This window comes from Globicephala melas, chromosome 1, assembly GCF_963455315.2.
Source record: "Globicephala melas chromosome 1, mGloMel1.2, whole genome shotgun sequence".
Taxonomy (NCBI): domain Eukaryota; kingdom Metazoa; phylum Chordata; class Mammalia; order Artiodactyla; family Delphinidae; genus Globicephala; species Globicephala melas.
Window position 1 is genome coordinate 753,019 of NC_083314.1, and position 23,039 is coordinate 776,057.

Here is a 23,039-nt window from a genome sequence, read left to right on the forward strand (position 1 = left end):
GCAAGTCAGCAGTTGGAGTGAGCCACCCGAGAGCTGTTGGGGGCAGGCTCACGCCAGGAGCGGGGGTGGGGGGGGCTCGGGGACAGGAGTCACTCCTGGGGCATACAGGCCTTCACGTGCTCCCAGCAGCCTGGATGGGGCAGAGTCCACCCCAGACAAGGCACAGCGGGACCCCCGGCCCCCAGGCCAGGCTGCAGGGCTGTTGCAGGGCTCTGTCCTCTCTGAGGCCTGTGGCGGTGCCGCCCCCCGCCCCGCAGCTGTGTTTGCACCTCCAAAGATGTCCAGGCGTTTCTGAGTGGAAAGGGGCGAGGGGTGGGCAGGAGGCAAGGTGACTATCCACCTACCCCAAACACACCTAAAGGGAGCTGAGAGACCCTCGGGGTCTTGCTTAACGCCCAACCACTACCCGCCCCCCACCCCCCTTCCCCATTTCCTGGCCCCCAGCTTCCTTGCTCTCCACCCAAGAGCTCAACCTTCGGCTTCTCAAACCTTGGAGGGAGGCGTGCTCACAGCCAGAGGGCTCAGACCCTAAGAGCCTGGGGGCGCAGGCAGAGCAGTTTGGGGAGGGCTTCACCCGCTTCCTCCTCCCCACGCCTGCGGTACCCTAGCTTCCTGTTCTCGATAACAATCAACAGCTTGCCCCAGAGTGGGTGGCCCTCTTTCCAATCCCCTCCTGCCCCCCTTTTGATCCCCAGGCCCCCGCCATCCACTAGTGGAAACACGGGTGGGGTTGAGGGCCAGTTGAGGCGGAGGTCACACCCCACAGGTCCACCCAGGCTCCTGCCCCCTCCTCCCCGTCTGGGCACCAGAGCCGAGTGCTTCCTCAGCTCTGGACCTCCCGAGCCCCAGAGGGCCATCCTGTTCTCCACCTGGAGGCCAGCCCTTCCCCAGCGCCCCCTCCTGCGTGCCCACCCCCCCGGGCCTGTTGCACGTCATGCGTTTTTGCTGTCACCCTTTGATGGATGGCTGAATCAGAGAAGTGGGTGGAAGGGGAAGGATGGGATTGTGGGTGCCGGGAGCAGAGGGTGTGGGGACTGTTTCAAGGTGACAGGAGCCAAGCAGGGAGCCAACAGGAGGCCCGCTGGTGAGGCAGAGGTGGGCCATTGGGGTCTTGGACTTGGGCACCCCCCTTCCAGGCCCAGGCTTCAGGCGCCCCAGCGGCAAAGAAGACACAGGGGGGGTCCCCTGGTGTGAGAGCCAGAGGCTGTCCGCTCTCCATGGGTCTCTGAGTAGACGTCAGGGCTCTGGGAGGAGGCCTGGGGGGGCCTGGGGACGGGAAAAGCCCCGAGACCCTCCTACCCTCCGAGCTGTCTTCACTACCGACTCCCAGGGCAGCTGGCCTGGCTCAGGCCAGAGGCGGCTGGGTGCCGGGGTGCGGCTCAGGGCCTGGGATGACCCTTGAGCCTGGCCCCTTGGGAAGCAAGAACTCGTGCCTCCCCTTGTCCCACCCAGTCTGTGCCCACTTCTGTTTGTGCCTGGCATGATTCCCGCGGCTTGAAGGGGCGAGGGCTTCCAGGCGAGGCTCCGAGGCAGAAGCAAAGAAGTGGAAATCTGTCTCCAGCCGAGGTCCGTGGGAGCCGGAGTACCCGGGCCTCTGCGGGGCAGCCTGGAGCTAGGCTCGGCTCGGCCCTGCCCCACGAGCAGGCGGAGGCTGGATGCGCCCAGGACCCGGAGGAGATGCCCTGGAGGAGGGGGCCGGGTGGTCAAGAACGGCCCAGCACCTCGGCCATTCCCAGCCAGCAGGGCCGGGCCCGTGGCAAAGGTGCCAGGACAGGCCAGCGGCCCCCACAGGGGCAGAGGCGGGAGGCCGCCGACCCCTGGTGGTGGCAGCAGGCATCTGGGGCGTGCGTGGGTGGCAGCGAGGAGGGGCGGAGGGAGGAAGCTGGCTTCCTGAAGCCTTCTCAGCCCTCAAAGACAGACCAACAGACAGACAGACAGCTGGCGAGAGGCGCTGGGGGACACAGCTGCTTCAGTACGTACCTGGGCGGGCCGGGGAGGAGCCCCGCGGGCCAGGGCTGTGGGAACCTGGGGAGACACGGGAGGGCGTCTGGGGGGGCATGAGCAGGAGGGTGCCCGGGGCCACGGCGCCCGGCTGGGGCACGGGTGCTGACCCCCTGACGTCCCCGAGGGCCGGGCAGGGCCCCCAAGGGAGAGAAGAGGCGGACGAGGCCCTCCTGCTGCGAGAGCCTCTCTGCCCGCTCGGCCCCTGCGGGCGCGGTGACCCCACAGCCCCTCCCGGACTCGGAAGCTGGGACTCTGGTCTGGAAGATGGGGACCGTACCCCAGGGGAGGGCCCACCACCACCTCTGCGCCCCCTCTTGTGCCCCCAGCTGTTGCCTCCCCATGTGCGCTGTCGCTCAAGGGCTTGGTGAGGCCATTTCCTGTGACGGTTACCGACCGAGGCGGGCTGGGGGGGGGGATGGGCAGAGGAGGAAGGAAACACCCCCAGCCTCCGTCCTTGGACAGAGACCCCAGGAGCCAGGACGCCCCTGGGGCTGGAAGCGGCAGCAGCCTGCGCGCCCGGGGCCCTGGCGGCTCCAAGGCTGCAGGAGGCCTCCACCTTCCCGTCCAGAGGAGGCCCCCGTACACCCAGGAAGGGTGTGTGTGAGCCTTTCCTCCATCCAGAACCGCTGTATTCCCCCCTCGCCCTCCCTGACCTGGCCTCCAGCGTGGGGCTGGGGCAGCACCCCGCCCCGCCCCGCCCCCCGATTCCTTCCTATCTTCACCCACAGTCTCTACCCTTCATCTTGCCCTCACTCTAAACACAGGCTGCCGCCTCCTGGGTGCCCCTGCAGAGATCCTGGTCTTCCCAGGGTGAAAACACCGCCACTTCCTGGGGAACGGAAGACACCCCAGTGAAAACAGAGGTGCCAGAGAGCAGAAAGCCGGCCTGGGCCTGGGAGCCTCCTCTGGCCGGCCCGGCAGCCCAGAGGTCAAAGGTCATGGCCCAGTGAGCCTCCCCTGGGCCCAGCCCCCCCGCCCGAGCATGGTCCAGGCCCGCGGGGGGCACTCCAGAGCACAGCCACCGGCCACCCCTTCCCCTGAGGGCAGCCATGACCCAGCTTCCACCTGACCAGGCGCCAGCCAAGAAGCACGTGCGCCTGCAGGAGAGGTAAGACCTTTTCCGGGAGGGGCTTCCCTCCTGCGGGACCCTCACCACCTCTCCAGGAGAAGGAAACCAGATGTGCTCATTTGCATGTCATTTGCATGCCTTTTACCTGTCTGGGGCACAAGATCTGCGTCAGCCTCGCACCTGCGCCCCAAGCCCCAGGTGGGGTTGAGCACCCTTGGAGGGGGCCGGGGCCTCCAGGCCTGGATGCTGGTCAGAGCTTTAGGGGCCGGGCCGGGAACGGGAAGTGGGGGCACCAGCTCTGGCCGACAAGGGGTGGAGGTGCACAGGGCCCGGGGCCTCTGGGGCAAGGGGAGACAAGGAGCCGCCCCCCACAGGTGCCCGTAACAATCGTAACCATCAGAGGCCGGCGCGCGTGGGCTCACGGGGCACTGGCTGTCTGTGCTGCAGGCGCGGCTCCAATGTGGCTCTGATGCTGGATGTGCGGTCCCTGGGGACAGTGGAGCCCATCTGCTCGGTGCGCACGCCCCAGGAGGTCACCCTGCACTTTCTGCGCACAGCCGGGCGCCCCCTCACCCGCCGGGCCCTGCAACACCAGCCACCCAGCCCCAAGCAGCTGGAAGAGGAATTCTTGGTAAGAACGTGGGGTCCCCTCCGCGTCACTGCCCTTCTGAATCAGGAGAGCCAGCTGGTACCACTCTACCCTGGCCTGCAGGCCTGTCCCCTTTGGGCCCCTGGGAGAGAGAACCCTGGGGTCTCCAGGAAGGAACCCGCCCAGCCTCCCTCCTCTGCCCTCCGCCACATCTAGACCTGCGTCCTGATGCCAGGACGAACAGCTGGGTCCCAGCTCTACTAGGAAAGGTGGAGGGAGAGGAGGCTGGAAGGGGGCTGGCTGTTCACTTGCTCCCTCCCCCCGCCAGAAGATCCCCTCAAACTTTGTCAGCCCTGAAGACCTGGATATTCCTGGCCATGCCTCCAAGGACCGATACAAGACCATCTTGCCAAGTAAGGACTGCGGCAGGGGCCTGGGGCTGGAGGTGTTCAGAAGGTAGAACACAGCCTCAGCCAGGAGAGAGCTGCCGTATGCAGAGGCTCTTCTTCCGGCAGAGGAATGCCCACATCCGGGCCTGGCCGGGGAAGGGGAGCAAGTAACCACAGCCAGGGTGATGCTAGGCCAGCGCTGCTCAGTGTGACCCCAGGAAGCCGGTCTATGGTGTTCTTATCCCCATTTTACAAATGAGGAAACCAGGTCACAGAGAAGTTGTGTAACTTGCTGGAGGTCACACAGCCAGTTGCACCAAACCTCCTTCCTCCTCTTCTTCCCACGTGGGAAAGGGCCCACACAGGTCTGCGGGGGGAGAGGCCCCGTCAGGACGGCTCCCCGAGAGGGGCCTGGAGGGCCTCAGATGGACGCGGTGAGGAGGCTGCAGATGGCGGTCCCGGGGTCAGCGCCTCCTGTCCTTCAGAGGCAGGCACAGGCCCTCTGAGCACGAGGCCTGGGGACACTCTCCCCTCCCGCTCCGCTCAGAGCACCCTTGTCTGGCCAGGCCACCTCCAGGAACCCCCAGTCTGGAGGCCACAGCCCTCTGCCTGCCTGGGCCAGTCCAGGGGCTGTTAGCACTCAAGGAAGGGGGACTGCCCTGCTCCTGGCCCCGAGGCACCCTCCGTCCAGACCAGCTGGCCCTGGGGAGCCTGCTTCTTCATCCGGCCTGGACTGGAGTTGGAGAAAGGCCCCCTTAGACGGACAGCCAGGCTGACTCGCCCTGGGGGTGGAATGAAGCCTCAGTTCCAGTCCGGCCTCTCAGGAGACAATATCTCTTTTTCCATTTGTATTGCTATGACCCTGTTCTGCGCCTCACTGATCTCCAAACTAGAATGTCGTTCAGTAAAGGCCCTCTCCTCGCTTGTCCATCTTGCCCAGCACCAGCCAGGGAACCTTCCCAGTTACTTCTTTGACCATGGCCCACTGCTGGTCAGGAACATTCGGTGGCTCCCTTCTGCGTGCATATGAAATAATGCCATAGGTATCGGCCACCTGCTATTCGCAGGTGCCCTGACAAGCACAGGACTCCTCTCTCTGGCCCTGCGTGAGTTTGCTTCGCTGGTCACCTTTTGACCTGTGGCCTCTGCTGATTTTTACTTCCTAGACCCCCAGAGCCGCGTCTGTCTGGGTCGGGGGCAGAGCCGGGAGGACGGAGATTATATCAACGCCAACTACATCCGGGTGAGTCGCCGGCGGAGAAGTGGGGGGGCTGTGTCCAGAGAACCCCCAGGACACCACCTAGCACGGCTGGTGGTTGGGGCACCTGGTGTCCCAGCTCCGAACCACGGCTGCCACAGCCCTTCCGAGCCAAGCCGGCGCAAACAGGCCAGGACGCCAGGCGGGAGCACAGAGCAGACGTCAGACGCCGGAAGGAAGACCCCGGTCTCCTGGGCGCACCCCGTCCCGCCGCCCCTGCCAGCCTCACAGCGCGGAGGGCGGCTCGGGCCAGGCCCGGCCTGCGGCTCCCAGGTCTGCACGGAAGGTGCAGCGCCAGCTGGGGGCGCTCGGCAGGCTCCCTCCCCTCTGGCCTTCGCTGCTCCAGGCAGCCCCTCCTTCGTGGAGACGGCTTCAGTCAAGGAGCCGGGAGGCGGGGAGGCCAGCTGGGCTCCATCCCCAGCGTCAGCCCGCAGGGGTGGGAGGCGGCAGGTGCAGACTGCGCCCTCTAGCGGCTCAGAGTGGGTGGGACCGCGGCCGGGTGCCCCGGTGAACAGCCCGCAGCCCGGGGCCGCCTGCGGGGGGAAACGCGGCCCGGTGATGGGGAGTCTGGATTTCACCGTCCCCTGAGGAGCAAGAAGCTGAGGATCCTGAAAGGGAGAGAAAAGGCTGGCAGGAGTGTGCTAGGCCTCGCTGCTAAACGCACAAAGTAGCACGTAGAGAAACATCCGCTCGATAACTACTGAACTGTTTCTTGCCTTTTGCGCTAGTATTCAATAGAGAGCAGCAGGGGAGGAAGGGGACAGTCACAGAGGCCCTGAAAGATGCTAGACTCAACCCAACACACTTCGTAGAGTTTGGTCTGCACCACGTGCTGCTGGATGGCCATTACTCCCCGTTTACAGACCAGAAGCTGGGAAACTCGCTCCCGGCTGCACAGGCAGTGAGCAGAACAGGGGTTGGAACCCGGATGTTCTCACTCAGAGCCCGTGTCGTGTCCACCATGTGGCGTCTGGTGTGTGTGTCTGTGACGTGTGTGTCCGGGCTGCACGGTCCCTGGCTGCAGCCTGAGCCCGGCACCTGCAGGTCTGGCCGCCCCAGGGCCCTGGCCTCACCGCCCACCCTTCCCCGGCCTCCTCCGCCTGCAGGGATACGGTGGGAAGGACAAGGCCTACATCGCCACCCAGGGCCCTATGCCCAACACCGTGTCAGACTTCTGGGAGATGGTGTGGCAGGAGGAGACGTCCCTCATCGTCATGCTGACACAGCTCCGAGAGGGCAAGGAGGTAGGAGGCTGAGGTGCAGTCCCTGGCGAACCCAGACGGACAGGCTGCACCCATGTCTGCAGCACACCCCTGCTGGGGCAGCTCCGGGCAGGGGCCTCCCCTGGGAGCTGAGGACACCTGTCAGTTCCTGAGACACTTGGCAGGGAGGCCAGCCCCAGCCAGAAGCAGGGGTGGGGGGGGAGGACACTTTATCTGCAGGTGTCAAATTCAGGACAGCCCAGCCCTCGCAGCAGGGTGGAAATGCCGCAGGTGGTGTGTGGGGGGGTCCCTGCTCCCATCTCTGCCCTGGCCCCTGACTCCCAGCTCCCTCCCCCCAGAAGTGTGTCCACTACTGGCCCACGGAGGAGGGGACCTACGGGCCCTTCCGCATCCAGGTCCAGGACGTGAGAGAGCGCCCGGAGTACGCCGTGAGGCAGCTCACCATCCAGGTACCGCTCTCTGGTCCACAGGGAAGTTGGGCCACCCTCACTCTCTGGAACTTCCCTGGGAGGCACAGGTTTACTCAGGGAAACCTGCTTGAACCCACGTGTAAAGAGCTGCTTGGGACCAGAAGAAGAGGGATGTGGGTGCCGCCCTCAGGGAGCCTCTAGTCCAGTAGGGCAGCGCCAACGATCCATGTGGGAACCGCCAGGAAGGCCCAGCGGTCTGTGCCAAGCGCCCAGAGGAGGGAGCGGGGTCCTGGAGTCACTGCTGGAGGAACCGCGGGCCGTTTGACAAGATGCTTAATAACTTGTAAAAGGGCCTAAAAACGCATCTGTTATTGTGTAGCGTCTTCTGCTCTCCAAAGCGTTTCTCTATCCTTCGAGCATCATGGTCCCATTTTCAAGGTGAGGAGAGTGAGGTCAAGGGACTCACCCAAAGTCACGTGCTGGCTGGAGGCAGAGCCAGGACTGGAACCTGGGTCTTTCCGCCCTCCCCAGAGGTGTCCCAGGAGGGAGCGGTGGAGCAAAACGAACGGGACCAGGCTGGCGTCTTCTGCTCGGGCTCCCTCCAGCCCCAGCACCAGGGAAGGGGACGGGCGATGCCCTCATCCTGTGCCCTGCTCTCATGCCTTGTCCCCACACAGCACCAGGAAGAGCGCCGGTCAGTGAAGCACATCCTCTTCTCGGCCTGGCCTGACCACCAGACCCCAGAGTCGGCTGGGCCCCTGCTGCGCCTGGTGGCCGAGGTGGAGGACAGCCCAGAGACGGCTGCCAACACTGGGCCCATCGTGGTCCACTGCAGGTATGTGCCCCCTCCCCCGAAGCCCTTCCTCCCCGCTGGGCCCCTCCTGGGAAGGAGTCTAAGCAGAGCAGGCCCAGGTCTTACTTGGACAGGAAACTCTAGGTCATTCAGCAAGCGCTCTGTCCTTCCCTCTGGCTGCACAACCTGGACGTGTGGGCTGGACACCCAGGCACAGTCCAGAGAGGCAGCTCCCAGTCTGCTGAGGCAGGAGACGAACATGATCCCCGCTGTCGGGAAGTGCATTTATTCACTCATGAATGTTTACTGAAAACCTGGTATTGCCAGGCACAGTGTTAGATGAGACAGCTGTGAACAAGACGGTTTGGTTTCTGCCAAGTTTTATGGTCTGGTGGGAAAGACAGCCAACGAAACAAACAGGACGCAGCATGAGGACATAATGGGGAGTGGGGGGGGGGGCACAGAACGAAGTCGCCCAGCCCAGACTTTGGCCAGAGAACATCTTCCGGGAGCAATGACCTCTAAGCCAGGCTAAGACCTGAAAGGTGGATTAGCCAAGCGAAGGTGTTGGGGGTGGGCGGGGAAGCCTGCCAGGCAGATGGAGCAGCACGTGCAAAGGCCCAGGGGTGCAGTTTAGAAACTGACACGATGCTGGGAGCAGAGTCAGCGAGTAGGGGCCGGAGTCACATGGGAAGGGGGCAAGGACGAAAAAGCCTGGAAGATAAGTGACGAGGGGCCTCACGGGACTGGCTCGGAAAACTGGATTTGCCAGTTACAAAGAATACTTAGGCCACAGGGTAAGAAGTGGAGTGATGCAGGGGACAGACTTAAAATAAGGAAAGCATTCGGGATGCATATTCTAACTAGAACACAGCGGCCAAAAGCACAGGCAGAGGGGTTGGGAAACCCCTCCCGCAGGTGCACCCAGATGCAGTGCTGGGAGGTCCGGGGCTCACAGGGGAAGACTTCCTGAAGAAGGGAGGAAGTTAAGGGCAGGACAGAGCAGAAGGGACAGGACTGTGGGCAGGACCGAGGCGGGCAAGGGGGCCGGGCGCCAGCAGCTGTGAGGACGCGGCGTGGTTAGGGAAGGACGTTCCGCGGGGTCATCCAGCCCAGCATAGGCACCGTCAGCAGGAAGTTGCTGCCCCCCACCGACCAGGAGGGAGCGCCTCAAAACGCCCACAGGGACCCGAGGGCGACCCGGACCGGCTTTAGGGGGAGGCCAGCGAGGGATGCAGACGCCCCCGTGGCCACCCCGCGCCCCGTGGAGGCCTCCCTATTTCCCTTCTGTTCCCCACCCACCCGGCCCCCTGTGACCTCCCCGCCCCCTCCCTGGACCCCTGGACCCAGCGCAGGGATCGGCCGGACTGGCTGCTTCATCGCCACCCGCATTGGCTGCCAACAGCTGAAGGCCCTAGGGGAAGTGGACATTCTGGGCATCGTGTGCCAGCTGCGGCTGGACAGGTGGGTCTGCGGACTGAGCGGGGCCCTTCACCACCAGGCACTTCCTGTGCGAGAGGAAGGGGCCCCTTTCGCTCCAAGAGCTGTTCTTTTGCAGCTCCCACCCTGGCGAGAATCTCTATCTAGAATTGTAGCTCTCTGGCGGGGGGCGGGGCGGGGGGCAGAGGTGGGGCGCCTAGAGGTAAATAGGCCACCCTGTGGATTTACCCCAGCTTTCAACCTCTTCTGTTTCTTGTCTCTGTTTTTCCAAATTCCCTACTCAGGGGAAAGGTGGGGGGAAAGAGTACGGTTGGTTCTAGAAACTAGGTGGCCATAGGCGATGCACAGAAGCTCACTGGATTTGGAGAGAGAGGACCAGGGTGCATCTCACCGAGCTGTCACTGTGCTTCCCTGGGTCCCCATTTCTTTATCTAGAGAGAGACAATGGCCCTTTCCCCAGAGAGCTGCTGTAAGGAATGAGTTAACTGATGTGAAAGTATTTGGGGAACACGAGCACCTACTACACACATATATAGAATTATTACTTCTAAGATTACCGGGAAGAGGAAGTCTTGGGGTCAGGAATGTTCCTGGCCCAGCCTGGGGACTCAGGGGCTGGTTCTTCCCCAGGAGCTGAAGGGTCAGAGAAGACGCCTGCCCGCATGGGGCCCCTCCTACCCCCACCGCGGGCTGGGGAGGGTGCAGCGGGAGGGGTCCGCTGCAGAGAGGACGCACCTGGAAGGAGGAGCCCGACAGGCCTTCGGGAAGCTCAGGCTCTCCCCTCTGGACCGCCATTCACGGCCTGTGCACCTCTCCCCGCAGGGGGGGCATGATCCAGACCGCGGAGCAGTACGAGTTCCTGCACCACACCTTGGCCTTGTATGCCGCCCAGCTGCCAGAGGAGCCCAGCCCCTGACCCTGGCACCCTCCCCCGCGCAGGGCCGCCTCCCTGGGCCTGGGAAGGTGGGTTTGGGAGAGTGGGCCTTGTGACCTGGGGAACCCCCTGAGTGGGCGTGGGAACAGGGTGCCCCTCGGGGTGTGTCTGGGGTCACAGGAAGCTGGACGGTGAGGACAGGGCTAGACACTGTCCTTCAGCACTGCCCACTCCCCTGCTCCCTGCAGAGGCCCCCCATGTCCCTCCGAGCTTAAAGCTGGCGGCTGACCTCTACAAGAGCTGGGAAAGAGGCCCGGGCAGCCTGGTCCCTGCAACGCCGCGTGGGCCTCAGTCTCCTCCTCGGACATGGACATCAGGTGCTTTACTGCCACCGGGGGAGAACCACCAGAGGAGCACCTAGAAGCCACTCCAGCTGCACCCCCTTCCTGGGGCTGGCGAGAGAGTGACCCCAAGATCGCCCCCCACCCTGGCCCAGCCCGAGCACAGGCCGATGACCTGAGCTGGGAAAAGCCCGGTGCTACCTGGGCCAAGTCCTCAGCATCCTAGCAGGGCCTCTTCACCCACATCCGTGAGGCTGGACACCCCCCAAAGAGAGCAGGGGCCAGACTGCCCCTGTGCCCACACGCGCGTCCGGGGAGCAGGCTATGGAGCTAACCTGGTGGGACAGTTGAACTCTCTAGAAGAGGGAAAGTGTGTGGACCCCTTGGAGGCCCAGACGGCTGCCCCTGCCTCCGTAGCTGCCGGCCACCCACCCCAGCTACTCTCCAGGGAGGCCCAGCATCCTCTGCCTGCCTTCGGACCCCAGAAGGGACCCCGAGTACCCAGGGAGGACACAAGAGACGAGCATGGGGCCGAGGGCGCTACCTGACTTTAGACAAGCAGCCCCGCCATGGCCGCCTCCCTGCAGAGCACACCTGGACGGCTGGCTGTTGCCACGAGCGACCCGGGTTAAAGCACCTACGTGGACCCAGGGGCTCAGGCTGAACCCGGACCCCCCATAGTCTACCCCGGAGAGCTAACTCCCCTCCGCACCTCACATCCACACGATGTCCAGGGCCCCCCAGCTCTATGTCAGGGCTGACCACCACACCCCAGGGAGGCGTCCAAATCCTTCATCCTTGAATCCGAGATGGGCTGCCCATGGGGGGAAGGCAGGCACCATCCTTCCAGGTGTTTGGCCCCTGGGGGCTGCCTTTGCCGGGGCCAGTTCTCCGAGGAACCCCCCCAAGGAGCTGGGTCCCGGAGAACAGCTGGCCTTTCCCTCAGACAGCGCTTCTGGAAAACATGCAGCGTTGGAACCGAGGGTGACTTCCTAATGCTTCTGCTGGTCTCCTCCTTCCTCACCGCCTGGGAATGGGCTCACACCCTCCTGAAGCTTTCCTGCCCTATGAGAGGCACTCCCGGGGCCCGTGGCGCTGGGTGCTGGGCCGTCAGGCGCCTGGTCCTCCCTGAGCTCAGACCCCACAGGAGGAAAGCCACCGCACAGGTGGCAGGCTCCCCTCCCCTCCCTGGGTGCTGTTACCCCAACCCCGTCCCAGAACTTGAGGACAGGCTCTGAAGAGTGACCAGGTGGGAAAATAAAGACTTCGCGGATGACTGAGTCATTCCTCCTGTCCCTCTTCCTCTCAGGCCTCTGGAGCCTCTTTACATCAGTAGAGAGAGTGAGACTCCACAGGCCAAGAACAGGCTGCTGACCTTCACCCCAGACGTGCACTTTTCCAGCCCTTCCAGGGCCGCGTGAAACAAAGTGACACTGGGGTCAGTCTGGGAAACGGGCAGAGGTGTTCCTTAGGCGCTAGAGAGGGACTCACAGAGGGCAAGGACTAGAAAGCCCATGTAAGTTAATAACTTAATAACCCAGGATACTGCACGGGGCCAGGACTTTGTGATTCCTCCACTTCGGCAACAGATCATTTGGGGTCAACTCGGCTGGGCTTGGCAGGTGTGGTTCAGATTGAAATTTTACGCACCTTTGACTGAAGCCACAGACGCCACGTGAGTGCCTGTGGAGGCCAAGTAGGAAGGCACGCCCAAAGCGGGGTGTGGGCTCAGGGGGTCCAGCAGCCCCGGGGTTGGGTCCTCCCAGGACCAGCATCTCTGCAAGCCCCACACCTCCTACCGCCAGCTCTCCTGAAGAAAACTTTGGTTTTTACCAAAACAGGCCAACTTTTTTCATTTGCCACAAACCTCCCTCACGGGAAACCCCCCACAGGACTCTCTCTCTTTAGTATCATGGTGGTCCCAGTAAAAGTCACTTTGGGCCAGAGGCTTCCTAAGCAAGTGGCCCTGGTACCTCGTGGTTAACGAGGCCTCACAGGTGGATGTTCCCCTCCACTGGGGCTCCGGTACCCAGAGATGCTCAGAGGCAAGGACTTAGGGAACAAAAGATCTTAGAGACATCGTCCCCGCTTCCTGGGAAGCCACGGACCACCATCCTCCACCCTGGAAATGGTCCCGCTCAGCGGGGCCCTCGCCCACCTCGGGCCCACCGCCCTGTAAGAAGGAAGCGGGTGCCAATCGGGGCACAGCAACCCGGGAAGGCGAAAAACAATCGGAGCTCTTTCCCCAAGGGCCCCTAGCGCACAGCAGCCCGGCCCGCCCCGAAGGCCGCGGGCGCCCCGCCCAGCGTACCCGCAGCCCGGCCCGCCCGGCCCGGCCAGGAGGAGCGCGCCCGCTCGGGGGCGAGCAGGGCCGGCGGCCGCGCGGGCGGAGGAAGAGGACGAGGAGGAGGACGACTGCGAGGAGGACGGCGACCGGGAGGAGAAGGACGCGCGGAGGCCACACCCATCGGCGCGCCGATCCGGCAGCGAGTCGTCGTCGGCCGCGCGCTCCAGCCGAGCCTCCGCCCGCACCGAGTCCGGAGCCGGGCCGCACCGGGGAGGGGCCGCTCCGGCCGCAGCGCGAGGGCACGAGGGGCGGCGGGGAGCCGGCACCGGGCGCGGCCGGCGCAGCGACCATGATCGCTTTGTTCAACAAGCTGCTGGACTGGTTCAAGGCCCTCTTCTGGAAGGAGGAGATGGAGCTCACGCTGGTCGGGCTGCAGTACTCGGGCAAGACCACCTTCGTCAACGTGATCGCGGTACGGGGCGCCGGCCGGCCGGGCCTCAGGTCCCCGCCGCGCCCAGCCGAGCGGGTCGCCGCCTGGCGTGGCCGGCACGGCTGGCGCCGGCGGGGAGACGCGGGCCCGGGCGCGCGGGGCCTAGCACGGCCCTGGGGACCCGGCGGCGCGCGCCCGGGCTGGGATGGCACGGCCGGGCGCAGGGGCGGGGGACGAGGGGACGCGGCCCGGGCCCCAGGACCGGCGGCGCCGAGGGTGTCACGAGGCCAGAGGGACCGCCGCCCGCGGAGACGGGCCCCCTCCGGCACCCGCACCCTGGCGCATGACGGGGCGAAAGTGCAGGGCCTGCCCGTGCGGCGCGCGGAGGGTCGCAGGACGGATGCCCGCGAGGCTGGGGGAGGGGGCCCGGGCCGGCCCGGCCCCACCCCGGGGGATTAACCCCTCCTGGCCGGAAGAGGAAGCCCCGGTGCTATTGACGAGGGTGTGGGGGGGGGGAGGGATCCCTGGGGGGAGTGGAATCGGCAGAGGCCCTGGGTTCCAGCCCAGACTCCTTCTCCACGGGGAACCTCTCCCCGACCGTGGCGTCCAGCTGGGGGTCCGGGGAGGACGCACTGCATCCTAAAGGGAGCTCGGAGTCCCCGCCTGGCCCGGAAGTTGCAGGGGAGAAGGAGGTGCTTCGGACCCAGAGGATGAGTTGGAGGTGGAGGGGCAGGTCCACTCTGGGGACACAGGGGAGAGTGGCTCTGAGGGCTTTGGGTCATCAAGACCAAGGTGGGCAAGTGTAAGCCTTTCAGCGCCAGGGCAGTGGTGGGGAGGAGTTAAAATCTGCCTCGAAAAAGGGGAAGATGAGCTCCCTGGGTGTTTGAGCTGAGCTGCAGTAGTGGCTGCGGCCTGCATCTCCGAGAGGGCTGGGCTGGGCATGTGGGGCTGAGGAAGGCTTGGGCAGAGCTGAAGTGTCCGGGGACCCGGCCCTCGTCCGCAGACGGGGGTTTCTGAGAGCTGTGGAGCGGCCATACATGACAGGGGTCAGCAGAGAAGTGTGACCTGCCAGCCTGGGTACCTCCCCTGCCTGCCTCCTGCCCACCCTCGAAGAGAAGGGTGGAGGGAGACTGGGGGGCAGGTACCCCATGATGGCGTGTTTGGGCACTGGCTTCCTTTCCCAAACGTGTTTGCGATGACCTCTGCCCAGGGGCTCCTGGCCGCTCACCCAGCAGCACAGGCTCTTCGGGCCCAGGCTGGGTTTGTTGGCACGATGGTTCCTGGGCTCCTGTCTGCCCAGGCGCTGGCCCTTGGTCGCAGGCTCCTGGTTAGACCTGGTGTTGACTTGGACTCCAAAAGCAGGAGCACAACGCCTGGCCTCGGGTCCTGCGGGCCTGTGGCTTCGCTCCGAGGTGCCGAGATCCGGGAGCTGTCTCCAGGGAGAGGCCGAGAGGGGACCAGTCGGTGCCGCTGCTACTCTCGTGGCTCAGCCTGGGCATCACCTCTGGTCCCCAGGGAGTCTCTCCTCCTAGAGCGTTTACAAAGCTGTGTTCCTGGGCGGGGGTCCACAGGAACCCAGGCGGTTCCGTGTCCTGGTCGTGTCCAGAGAATGGGATGCTCTGGCAGGTCAGAAACGGAATCCAAGAGTCGCAGCTTTCACTGCCAGGGTCAGGAGTTTCCGAGGGGTGCAGCGAGGGCTCCCCTCCCCGAGCCGGGCCTTCATGTTTATGACATAAATTTGCCACCTCAACTCACACATCCTGAAAGTGCAGCCTGAATTTCCCTCGAAAGAGGCTTCCCCAGAACACGCATCCCTTGTGGGCTGCAGTGGGAGTGCCCGAGTCCGGAGTTCTCAGCTCCTCCAGGGCCACGGCATTTCCGCCCACCGGTGTATGATCCCAGCGGAGTGTCTTTCAGAAAGAAGTGAAGAGTCAGGACCCCGGGCTCTGGCCCGTGCCCACCGCTGACCTTCTGGATCCCCTTTGCCTCTTCTTGTGGCCTTTCTTTGTCTTAGCTTTTACCCACTTGGGTTTTTCTACTCCTTGTATGAGTCCGACTGTAAATGGAAATTGAGCTCACGTGTAAGCTGCTGCGCTGGCTAATGTGAGCTGGGAAGCACCACAAAGAGATTCTCCAGCGCATCTGAGAACCCGGAACTCACTGTCTGAGTTCTGAAAAAGTTGTGCTGCCAGAAAGTGGGAGATGTTTTGCCCGAGGGAAACAAGAGGCCATTTTCAGATACTCACAAGCGTAAAAGGCCATCCAGGGGAAGAACTAACGTTGGGGTACCCAAGGGGTAGAGCTGGGAAGGTGGATTTTTGACTCATTAGAAAGCACTTTGGAGTGTTGGAGCTGACCCAGGAGGGATGAGCCAGAGGACGTTCAGGTCTGAGCCAGGGGTTCCTCCAGACGACGTTAGGGTGCCTGCTGACCTTGAACGAGGAGCTTGTGAGATCTGAGGCCTTAGCCGGGAAATGCAGTTGTGACTGGTTCCAGCTTAGCTCTGATTCACAGCTGAACTGGAAATACTGAGGCCGGGGAGCCTGGCTCCCTGAGGGTCGTCCTGGAACCCTCCTTTATCCAGGATCACATTCTGCCAGGCTGGGCTTTTCATTTCTATGGGAGCCTGGGAATGTTCTGGGTGGCCAAAGAGCAGTGATGGTTCCTCATGTATGGAAACCATTTCCAAGCACTTTGTGAGCCCTATTTGCCAATTTTTAGGAAACCAAAACCCTTTTCTGCCATTTCACAGAAGGAAACCCTGGGGCCCAGAGAGGTCCAAGTGTCTTGTCCAAGCTCCTCCACGATGAGGGATAAACAAGAGCTGGGCTTCCTTCCTCAGGACCACATTCTTCATCTGCCCGGTTGGGGATGGAGTGGGCTTGGGCCCAGTGGGTGCCCCATTCCACCTGCACCCTGTTGGGGTTCGTGGAGTTAAAGCATACATGGTCCTCCCTGCTTAGCCAAAAGCAAACCCTCGTCAGGGCACTCCCTTTTCCTCACGTTTCCTCACTGTTGGAGGCTCTTGGACCCTTTTGATATCTGATAAAAAACAGAGACCCTTTCCCCAGAGGCGTGTACATGCAAACAGAAATGTGCACATACAGACTGTGCACCCCTTCAGGGGGTCTCCGAGCCCCTCTTCGGCCTCCAGGTTAGGAACCCTCATCCGTCTTCTCTTGAGCGTCAGTCTTGGGCATTCAGTGCTCACATCTGAGGGACTTGGTGAACGAGCTCAGGTGATTCCTGAAGATAAAAGGGAATCCATCCGTCTCATTCAGGGGGGGTTCTTCATTCAGACTCACAGGCTCTGAATGAGAGGCCATCATGTCCTACACTTTGGCCAATGGTCAGAGCCCCTGACCACTCTGTGTGGCCTTAGGCAAATTACTCCTCCCACCTGGTAGAAGACAGTGACATCGTAAGGGAACAAGGCTGTCCCCTCAGGTTCAAGGTTAAGTAAGCCCCAGCTCCTTCAGCCTGCGTCTGGGGGAGAAGCGGAGGTGTCCTACATGTGAACGTGGAGATGACCTTGAGCGGAGTTTGGTCTGGCCTTAATAGAGTCCTGTGGCTAGTTTAGAACAATCTTAGAGACAATTTAGAGGGGAGACGTGGGAATTGTTAGAATTTGAAAGTGGGTTATGGGAAACAGAATTACGGTTAACTTCTACTTACTGGGTGAACGTTCACCAATGTCAGTGTAGACATGGCTCCTCTCCCAAGAGCTCTCGGTCTAGTCGGGGTGCACGGTGAGGGGCACCCATCCTACAAATGGGTACAGTACAAAGAAACCCAGAAGTTGCTTGCTGCGTGTTGCCTTTGGGGCGTGGCTGACTTACCGACCCTCGGTCTGATGTGAACATTGACTACCGCGTGGAAGTGTAAACCTAGATTGTTCAACGTGACCTGCCGCACCGAAGGCTAGATACAGAAAGGGGGCTCTGGTCCAACAACAGAGAGGTGGGTTAGACCTCAGGAAGGACTTTCTCCATCCTGGTCGAGCGACTTCGAGGGGCCTCTTTGTCACGGGAGCTCGGGTGTGAGGTGGACACCGGGCTTGGACATGGCCCGTCTTGCTTGAAAGCAGGGGGCGCGCGGGAGCTGCCCGGGACACTGGGGCGCCTGAGAGGCTCCGGCCTGGCCTCTCTGCTTCATTCCCGCAGCCTTTTGGTCCGTGGCCGCCGCGGACAGCGCATCTGGGTCCTGGCGACTTTTGCCCCTTTTCCAATTCTGACTCTTCCTTCCAGTCGGGACAGTTCAACGAGGACATGATCCCCACCGTGGGCTTCAACATGCGCAAGATCACCAAAGGGAACGTGACCATCAAGGTGCGCGGCCGGGCTGGCCCCTGGGCGCGGGCCCACGGCCGCAGAGGATGTGTGTGTGCGTGTGCACGTGTGCGCGTGTGTGCACGTGTCTGTATGTGTCGGGCCTCCGGAGGAGAAGCTAGAGGAAAGCAGAGGCTTGGGTCCGACCGGATAGTTGGGGAAAGAGCTCAGGTAGGCTTAGGAGTCAGGGACGTAGAGAGAGAAGGAATTCCGGTGGGGCGGGCGGGGGGCACGTGGGAGCCAGGATGGACTGGGGACCTGCCTGCTGCTGACACCCGCTCACCTCTCTTGCTCAGCTCTGGGACATCGGGGGACAGCCCCGCTTCCGCAGCATGTGGGAGCGCTACTGCCGAGGAGTGAGCGCCATCGTGTAAGTGTGCAGCAAGGCCGTGGTCGTTGGCAGGTGACTCACACCTGTGTGCAGCTGCCTTTGCTTTGACAGGCGCTCTGGACGCCCACCAGCCAGTCTGAGAACCAGAGGACTGACCACTTCATGCTAAAGCATCTGTGTGTCCCTCCTCATCTCCCTGCCTACCCCCAACCCAGACTCACCCTTATCCTGAATTTTGTATGATTTAGTGGTTCATTCCCTTGCTTTTTTTTTTCCTTTCATTGTTGGCCGTGCCACACAGCTTGTGGGATCTTAGTTCCCCAACCAGGGATTGAACCCAGGCCCTTGGCAGTGAGCGCCGAGTGCTAACCACTGGACTGCCAGGGAATTCTCTCCCTTGCTTTTTTTTTTTTTTTTTTCCCCTTGCTTTTTAAAAATAATTTTATTCTACGTATATATATGCCCAAACAAAAGATCATTTAGCTTTTGTTGTTTGGTGTTTTTTTTTTTCGCGGTACACGGGCCTCTCACCGCTGCGGCCTTTCCCGTTGCGGAGCACAGGCTCCGGACGCGCAGGCTCAGCGGCCACGGCTCACGGGCCCAGAGTCTGCGCGGCATGTGGGATCTTCCCAGACCGGGGCACGAACCCGTGTCCCCTGCATCGACAGGCGGACTCTCAACCACTGCGCCACCAGGGAAGCCCAGCTTTCGTTGTTTTTAATCTGATTTTTAAATTTAAATTTTTATGTATTTTTATTTTTTTATAGTTTTTAAAGGTGACACTCCATTTACAGTTATATCAAAATATTGGCTCTATTCCTCGTGTTGTAAAGTACGTTTTTGTAGCCTATCTTACACCCAGTAACCAGATTTGTTTTTATTATTCTTATTATTTAAAAAAATTTTTTGGCCGCACAGCATGAAGGCTCTTAGTTCCCAGACCAGTGATCCAACCCTTGCCCCCTGCAGTGGAAGCTCCGAGTCCTATAACCACTGGACCACCAGGGAAGTCCCCAACCTGATTTTTAAAAAAACATTTTGATGCAGGAAAGTCTTCTGGGGCTTCCTTTGCTGTTTTCACCCCCTTGTCTAGCCAGCCCTGCCCTGAGAACGTAAGCGGGTCACTCTGGGAAGGACTTAGGTCTAATCCTATGGAGCCCAGCGCTGCCACCGGAGCGGCAGCTTCTCCAGAGGTCTGGGGGATGGGACAAGGGCCGGCCGCAGCAGCCCCTGCAGGTTCTCACTCCCATCGGTTCAGAAGACATTCTCAGAGCACCTGCCTGAGCCGTCCCAGGTGGCGGAGACCCCGGGTGTCGAGCCAGAGCTGCTGCAGCTCCTTCCCCCCCAACCCCGCAGCCTGTGGTGTCAGCTTGTCCCCACCTGCCGCCCCCCAGGTACATGGTGGATGCCGCTGACCAAGAGAAGATTGAGGCCTCCAAGAATGAACTCCACAACCTACTGGACAAGCCCCAGCTGCAGGGCATCCCGGTCAGCCCCGAGTGGAGTGGGAGGGTCGGGGGCTCGGCCGGCCGGGGACCGCTGGGGGCAGGTGGGGGTAAACACTGCTGGCGGTGGGGAGAGGGAGGGGTGTGGATGCAACGGGGCTGCGGAAGCCAGCCCCCTTCTCGGGGCAGCCTGGCCGTGGCTGCCCTGGACCGAGCCCTGCCCTCCCTTCTCGGCAGGTCCTAGTCCTGGGCAACAAGCGAGACCTCCCGGGAGCCTTGGATGAGAAGGAGCTGATCGAGAAAATGTGAGTTGACCACTCTTCCCTGTCCTTCCTCCCTGCTCCCCCCAAACTCCCAGGCGCCAGAGCGGAGGGCTCGTTGCTGCTTTCGGCGCCCACCGCTTGGTGCCGCTAGAGCGCGCCTGCCCGAGCCCCGCCCTTCGCCCCTCCCCCTCCCCGTCCCTCTATCCCCGACCGCCCCCGCGCCCGGCCCCCGGCCCCCAGCCCCTTGCTCAGTGGCAACCTCAGCAGACAGCTCTGGTCCCCTGCAGGAATCTGTCTGCCATCCAGGACCGAGAGATCTGCTGCTACTCCATCTCCTGCAAAGAAAAGGACAACATCGGTGGGTCTGGGGGCGTCGCTGCGCTCGCGGGGAGGGGCAGGAGGGGAAGGCAGCCGGTGGCTCTCTCCTTGGAGCCCGGAGCGCCGTGGCTCTCCTGGGCAGGACAGGCAGCGGGAAGCCCCGATGCTGAGCATCACCCCAGCTCTGCCGTCAACTGGTGTGTGATCGTGGGCAAATCCCCCCTCTCCTTGGGGCTCACTCCCTGCCTGTGACGTCGTAGGGTCGGACCCTTCTGGTCTGAGGGTCTCGTCCTATGGCTCCGTCTCTTTCACCGCAGCCAGACGCCCTTGCACCCATCAGGGGCTGTTCGGAGCTTGGCAGCTGGAAGCTGGGCTTGTGATGCCCTTAGAGTTGACCCTAGCTGCAGCGCGCCCCCTTCCTCCCCCCGCCCCGGCCAGGTGTGTGCTCTACCCTCAGGAGAACCAGCCCTGAAGCCCTGTAACCTCCTCTCTTGCCCCGCAGACATCACCCTACAGTGGCTTATCCAGCACTCAAAGTCACGGAGAAGCTGAGACTGCGGCCCCGCCCCCTCGGACCAGGGACCGCCCTCCGGATCTGAAGCCGAGCTCCCGCCCCCTCCCCCCGCCGCCCCCCAAGCCCACCCCTCCTTACTTGGTGTGGGGAGGGGCCCTCTGGGGGTCCCAGAGTCCTGTTCTGCTGAGGTTTGAACTCCCGATTTTATTGTAAAATAAATTGCTCCCCTCCGGTCCTCTAACCTCCCCCCTCCCCTCTCCCTTTGTCTCTCCACCGCCCTGCTTCCCTCCCCCTCTGAAGCCCCGCCCCACAGCCCCGCCTCCTCTCCTGTCCCGCTCCCTGCTTCCCTTTCCCACACTCTTCTGTTATTGTCCTGTGTGTACAGTATATATATGTATATATATTTTAATTTTTTAATTTAAGCAAAGACTAAAATCAACCATTTGATGCTGCAGGGGCCAGTCAGGATCTGGGAGGGGGCGGTCTGGAGAGAAGGAGAATAGCGGGGTTAGCTGGGGCCGGTTCAGATCAGGAAAGGTGAGGCTGGCACGGGGGCAGGTACCAGCCCAGGCACGGGTGTCCGTCCCCACGTCCCGTTTGTCTCCACTTCCCAGTCTGGCCTGTCTCCGCAGTGTTTGAATGTCACAGGCTGACGGGAGCTTCCGGAGACGCCCTTCTCTGCCCCCAGCCTCAGCATGGCCACCAGGCACAAGCAGGCGCCGGAGACCGGGGGCCGAAGGGGCAGGAGGCCAGCGCCCTAGCAGCCCCTCCCGCCTGTTCCTGGCTCCCAGCTCCGGGCCGTCACCTCCACGGGCCACCTCATTTTCTGTTCTCGTTTTGCAGAGTTGCACAAGGAGAGAACTCGGCATGGGGGGTTGGTTCTTTGGGTTTTGTTTTCTGTTTGTTTAATGATTTGTAAAGTGATGTCCCTCTTCCTTTTTTACACTTTTCAGCTCATATTTAACCTCTGTTTGGAAAATGATTCTTGTAACTACATTTTTTTGCCTCCTAACAACAACAAGAATAAATGACAATTTTGTGTTGGGGGGGTGCGCGGTGCGGTTTTTTTTTTCTGTCCACGGCCCGGCAGGCTGGGGACCCTGGTTCCCGACCCTGGGCGCACCCAGCCAAAGGGAGGCACGCGCTCGCCCGGGCGCACAATGGCCCTTCACAGAGCAGCCCCCGCGAGCGCGCCGGCTCCTGCCCTGCCTCCTCTAGTCGGACGTTCCTGTGTCCCCTGCTCTGAGCCAGCAGCTGCCAGGGGAATGGAGGGAGTCTGTGTCCGGAACTGCCCGGCTGCACCTGGCGTGTGCGGGACGGAGCCCGCTTCCTGGAGTCTGTCCAGGCCCCCACCTGCAGCCAGAGGTGGCGGAGCCGGTGAATTGTCCTGGGGGGCGCGGGGGCAGTGCCGGGCCTGCAGAGCCCACGGCTTACCACCCTTAGCGGCTCCTCTGTTGGTGTCCAGGCTGCTGGCTTCCCGGCAGAGGCCGTGCCCTCCCCTGCCCACCCCCGGCCCCTCCCAGCCCACTCCACTCCTAGAGCTGGTCCCCTCTGCCCGCAGCCGTGGCCTCGGAGGCTTGCGCCCCGCTTCCCAAATCCGGGGCCATCTTGACCCACTTTTACCGTAAGCCCCGCCCCCTGGCTCCCCTCAGCCTGGAGACGGAGCGGCCCTGCGGAAGGTCCGGCCCTGCTGAAGGCTCCACCCCTTCTCGCCGCACCTCTGCAGGGAGCAAGCCACTTGCACCGTCTTGGGAGCAGGGCCTTCCCTGGTGGCTCTGAGCTCACCGGCCCTTCCTCGCTGCTTCCTCTTGGAGCCTCCTGGTCATCAGAACCGCAGGGAGGAATGGCCTGCCTGGAGAGGGCTTCCCCACTGCCGGGGAGTTTGGGGAGAGAATGCAGATGGAATTTGGCGGAGGGAGCTAGATGACTTCAGGTTCCTTGCAACCCCTAAAGGATAGGACACGTGCCCCCTGGTCGAGGAGGTCGAAGCTGGGGCCGGGCTGTCCCCTGGGCCCTCGTGGCTGCTGAGGTGGCTGGAGATGCCACGGCCTGGGAGGCTGGGACAGGACCAACAGTCACTGGTCTGGCGAGCAGGATGGGGAGTTTTAGGGATGAGCTGCCTTTCTCGCCTCCTGCGTCCTCTGAGGAGATAAGACAGGATGGGCTGGTCGCCAGCAAGCAGGCATCCTCCTGCCCCAGTGCCTGCACCCAGCACACAGCAGGTGCTTCGTAGGACAGACTGCGTATATGTACACCAGCATGGGGGGGCCCTTTGCACGCCTGGCCAAGCCTGCTCTGCAGTTCTGGAGAATTGAACCCCCAAAGGGAGGGAGGGAAGGAAGGTGCCAGGCGTCATGCCGGGAGCTTTATGTATCTTGTCTCATTCAATGACTCCAGGCCTCTGTGAGGGGGGGTTATTCCTGTTTAACTGATGGGGTCCAGTAACTGCGTCCAGTCCGGCCCAAGGGGGGCAATTCTCAGTGCAAGGTGCGCATACTGACGGAGTCCGGGCGGCTCAGTGGGTTGGCCCTCCTTCCACCTGGCTGACATCAGGGCTCAGGGCTGGTCCCCTAAAGACCCAGCTCAAGTCCACTGCCAGCTGCCGCCCCACCCCAAGCCCAGGACCCCTAGGCAACAAATGCCACATTGTTCCCCCAGCTGGCCTAGCCGGAGAGACAGTGGCTCTTTCCCAAGGCCTGCTGGCCTGCTGACTAATCCTGCAAGCCACTCACG

General features: G+C 62.4%; 3 protein-coding genes across 4 annotated transcripts in view; 2 read left to right on the forward strand and 1 right to left on the reverse strand.

Moving 5' to 3' along the window:
- Positions 1 to 2,345, reverse strand: part of LOC115845988 (receptor-type tyrosine-protein phosphatase V-like) — a 20,235-nt gene extending 17,890 nt beyond the window's left edge. The window contains 4 exon segments of the mRNA XM_070046874.1: positions 575 to 709; positions 1,587 to 1,817; positions 1,981 to 2,025; positions 2,120 to 2,345. Of these exon segments, the coding sequence (XP_069902975.1) occupies positions 575 to 709; positions 1,587 to 1,817; positions 1,981 to 2,025; positions 2,120 to 2,345 (637 nt within the window).
- PTPN7 (protein tyrosine phosphatase non-receptor type 7) lies at positions 1,874 to 11,656 on the forward strand. Its single transcript, XM_030844432.3, is given in 12 exon segments — positions 1,874 to 1,972; positions 2,769 to 3,031; positions 3,033 to 3,112; positions 3,521 to 3,704; positions 3,991 to 4,075; positions 5,218 to 5,294; positions 6,416 to 6,553; positions 6,871 to 6,981; positions 7,620 to 7,777; positions 9,086 to 9,199; positions 9,998 to 10,138; positions 10,298 to 11,656. Coding segments are annotated over 10 exon segments (1,086 nt in total). The 5' UTR covers positions 1,874 to 1,972; positions 2,769 to 2,986; the 3' UTR covers positions 10,092 to 10,138; positions 10,298 to 11,656.
- A 1,240-nt stretch (positions 11,657 to 12,896) lies between these two features.
- ARL8A (ARF like GTPase 8A) lies at positions 12,897 to 21,352 on the forward strand. 2 transcript variants are annotated; one of them, XM_060304640.2, is made up of 7 exons: positions 12,897 to 13,149; positions 17,271 to 17,435; positions 17,732 to 17,805; positions 19,161 to 19,254; positions 19,449 to 19,516; positions 19,762 to 19,832; positions 20,295 to 21,352. In XM_060304640.2, the coding sequence occupies exons 1-7, from the start codon at positions 13,027 to 13,029 to the stop codon at positions 20,342 to 20,344; spliced, it is 645 nt and encodes a 214-aa protein (XP_060160623.1). In that variant the 5' UTR covers positions 12,897 to 13,026; the 3' UTR covers positions 20,345 to 21,352. The 2 variants fall into 2 exon arrangements, with proteins under 2 accessions (XP_060160623.1, XP_030700294.1); XM_030844434.3 differs by having other exon boundaries at positions 12,903 to 13,149; positions 17,355 to 17,435.
- Positions 21,353 to 23,039: the final 1,687 nt, after the last annotated feature.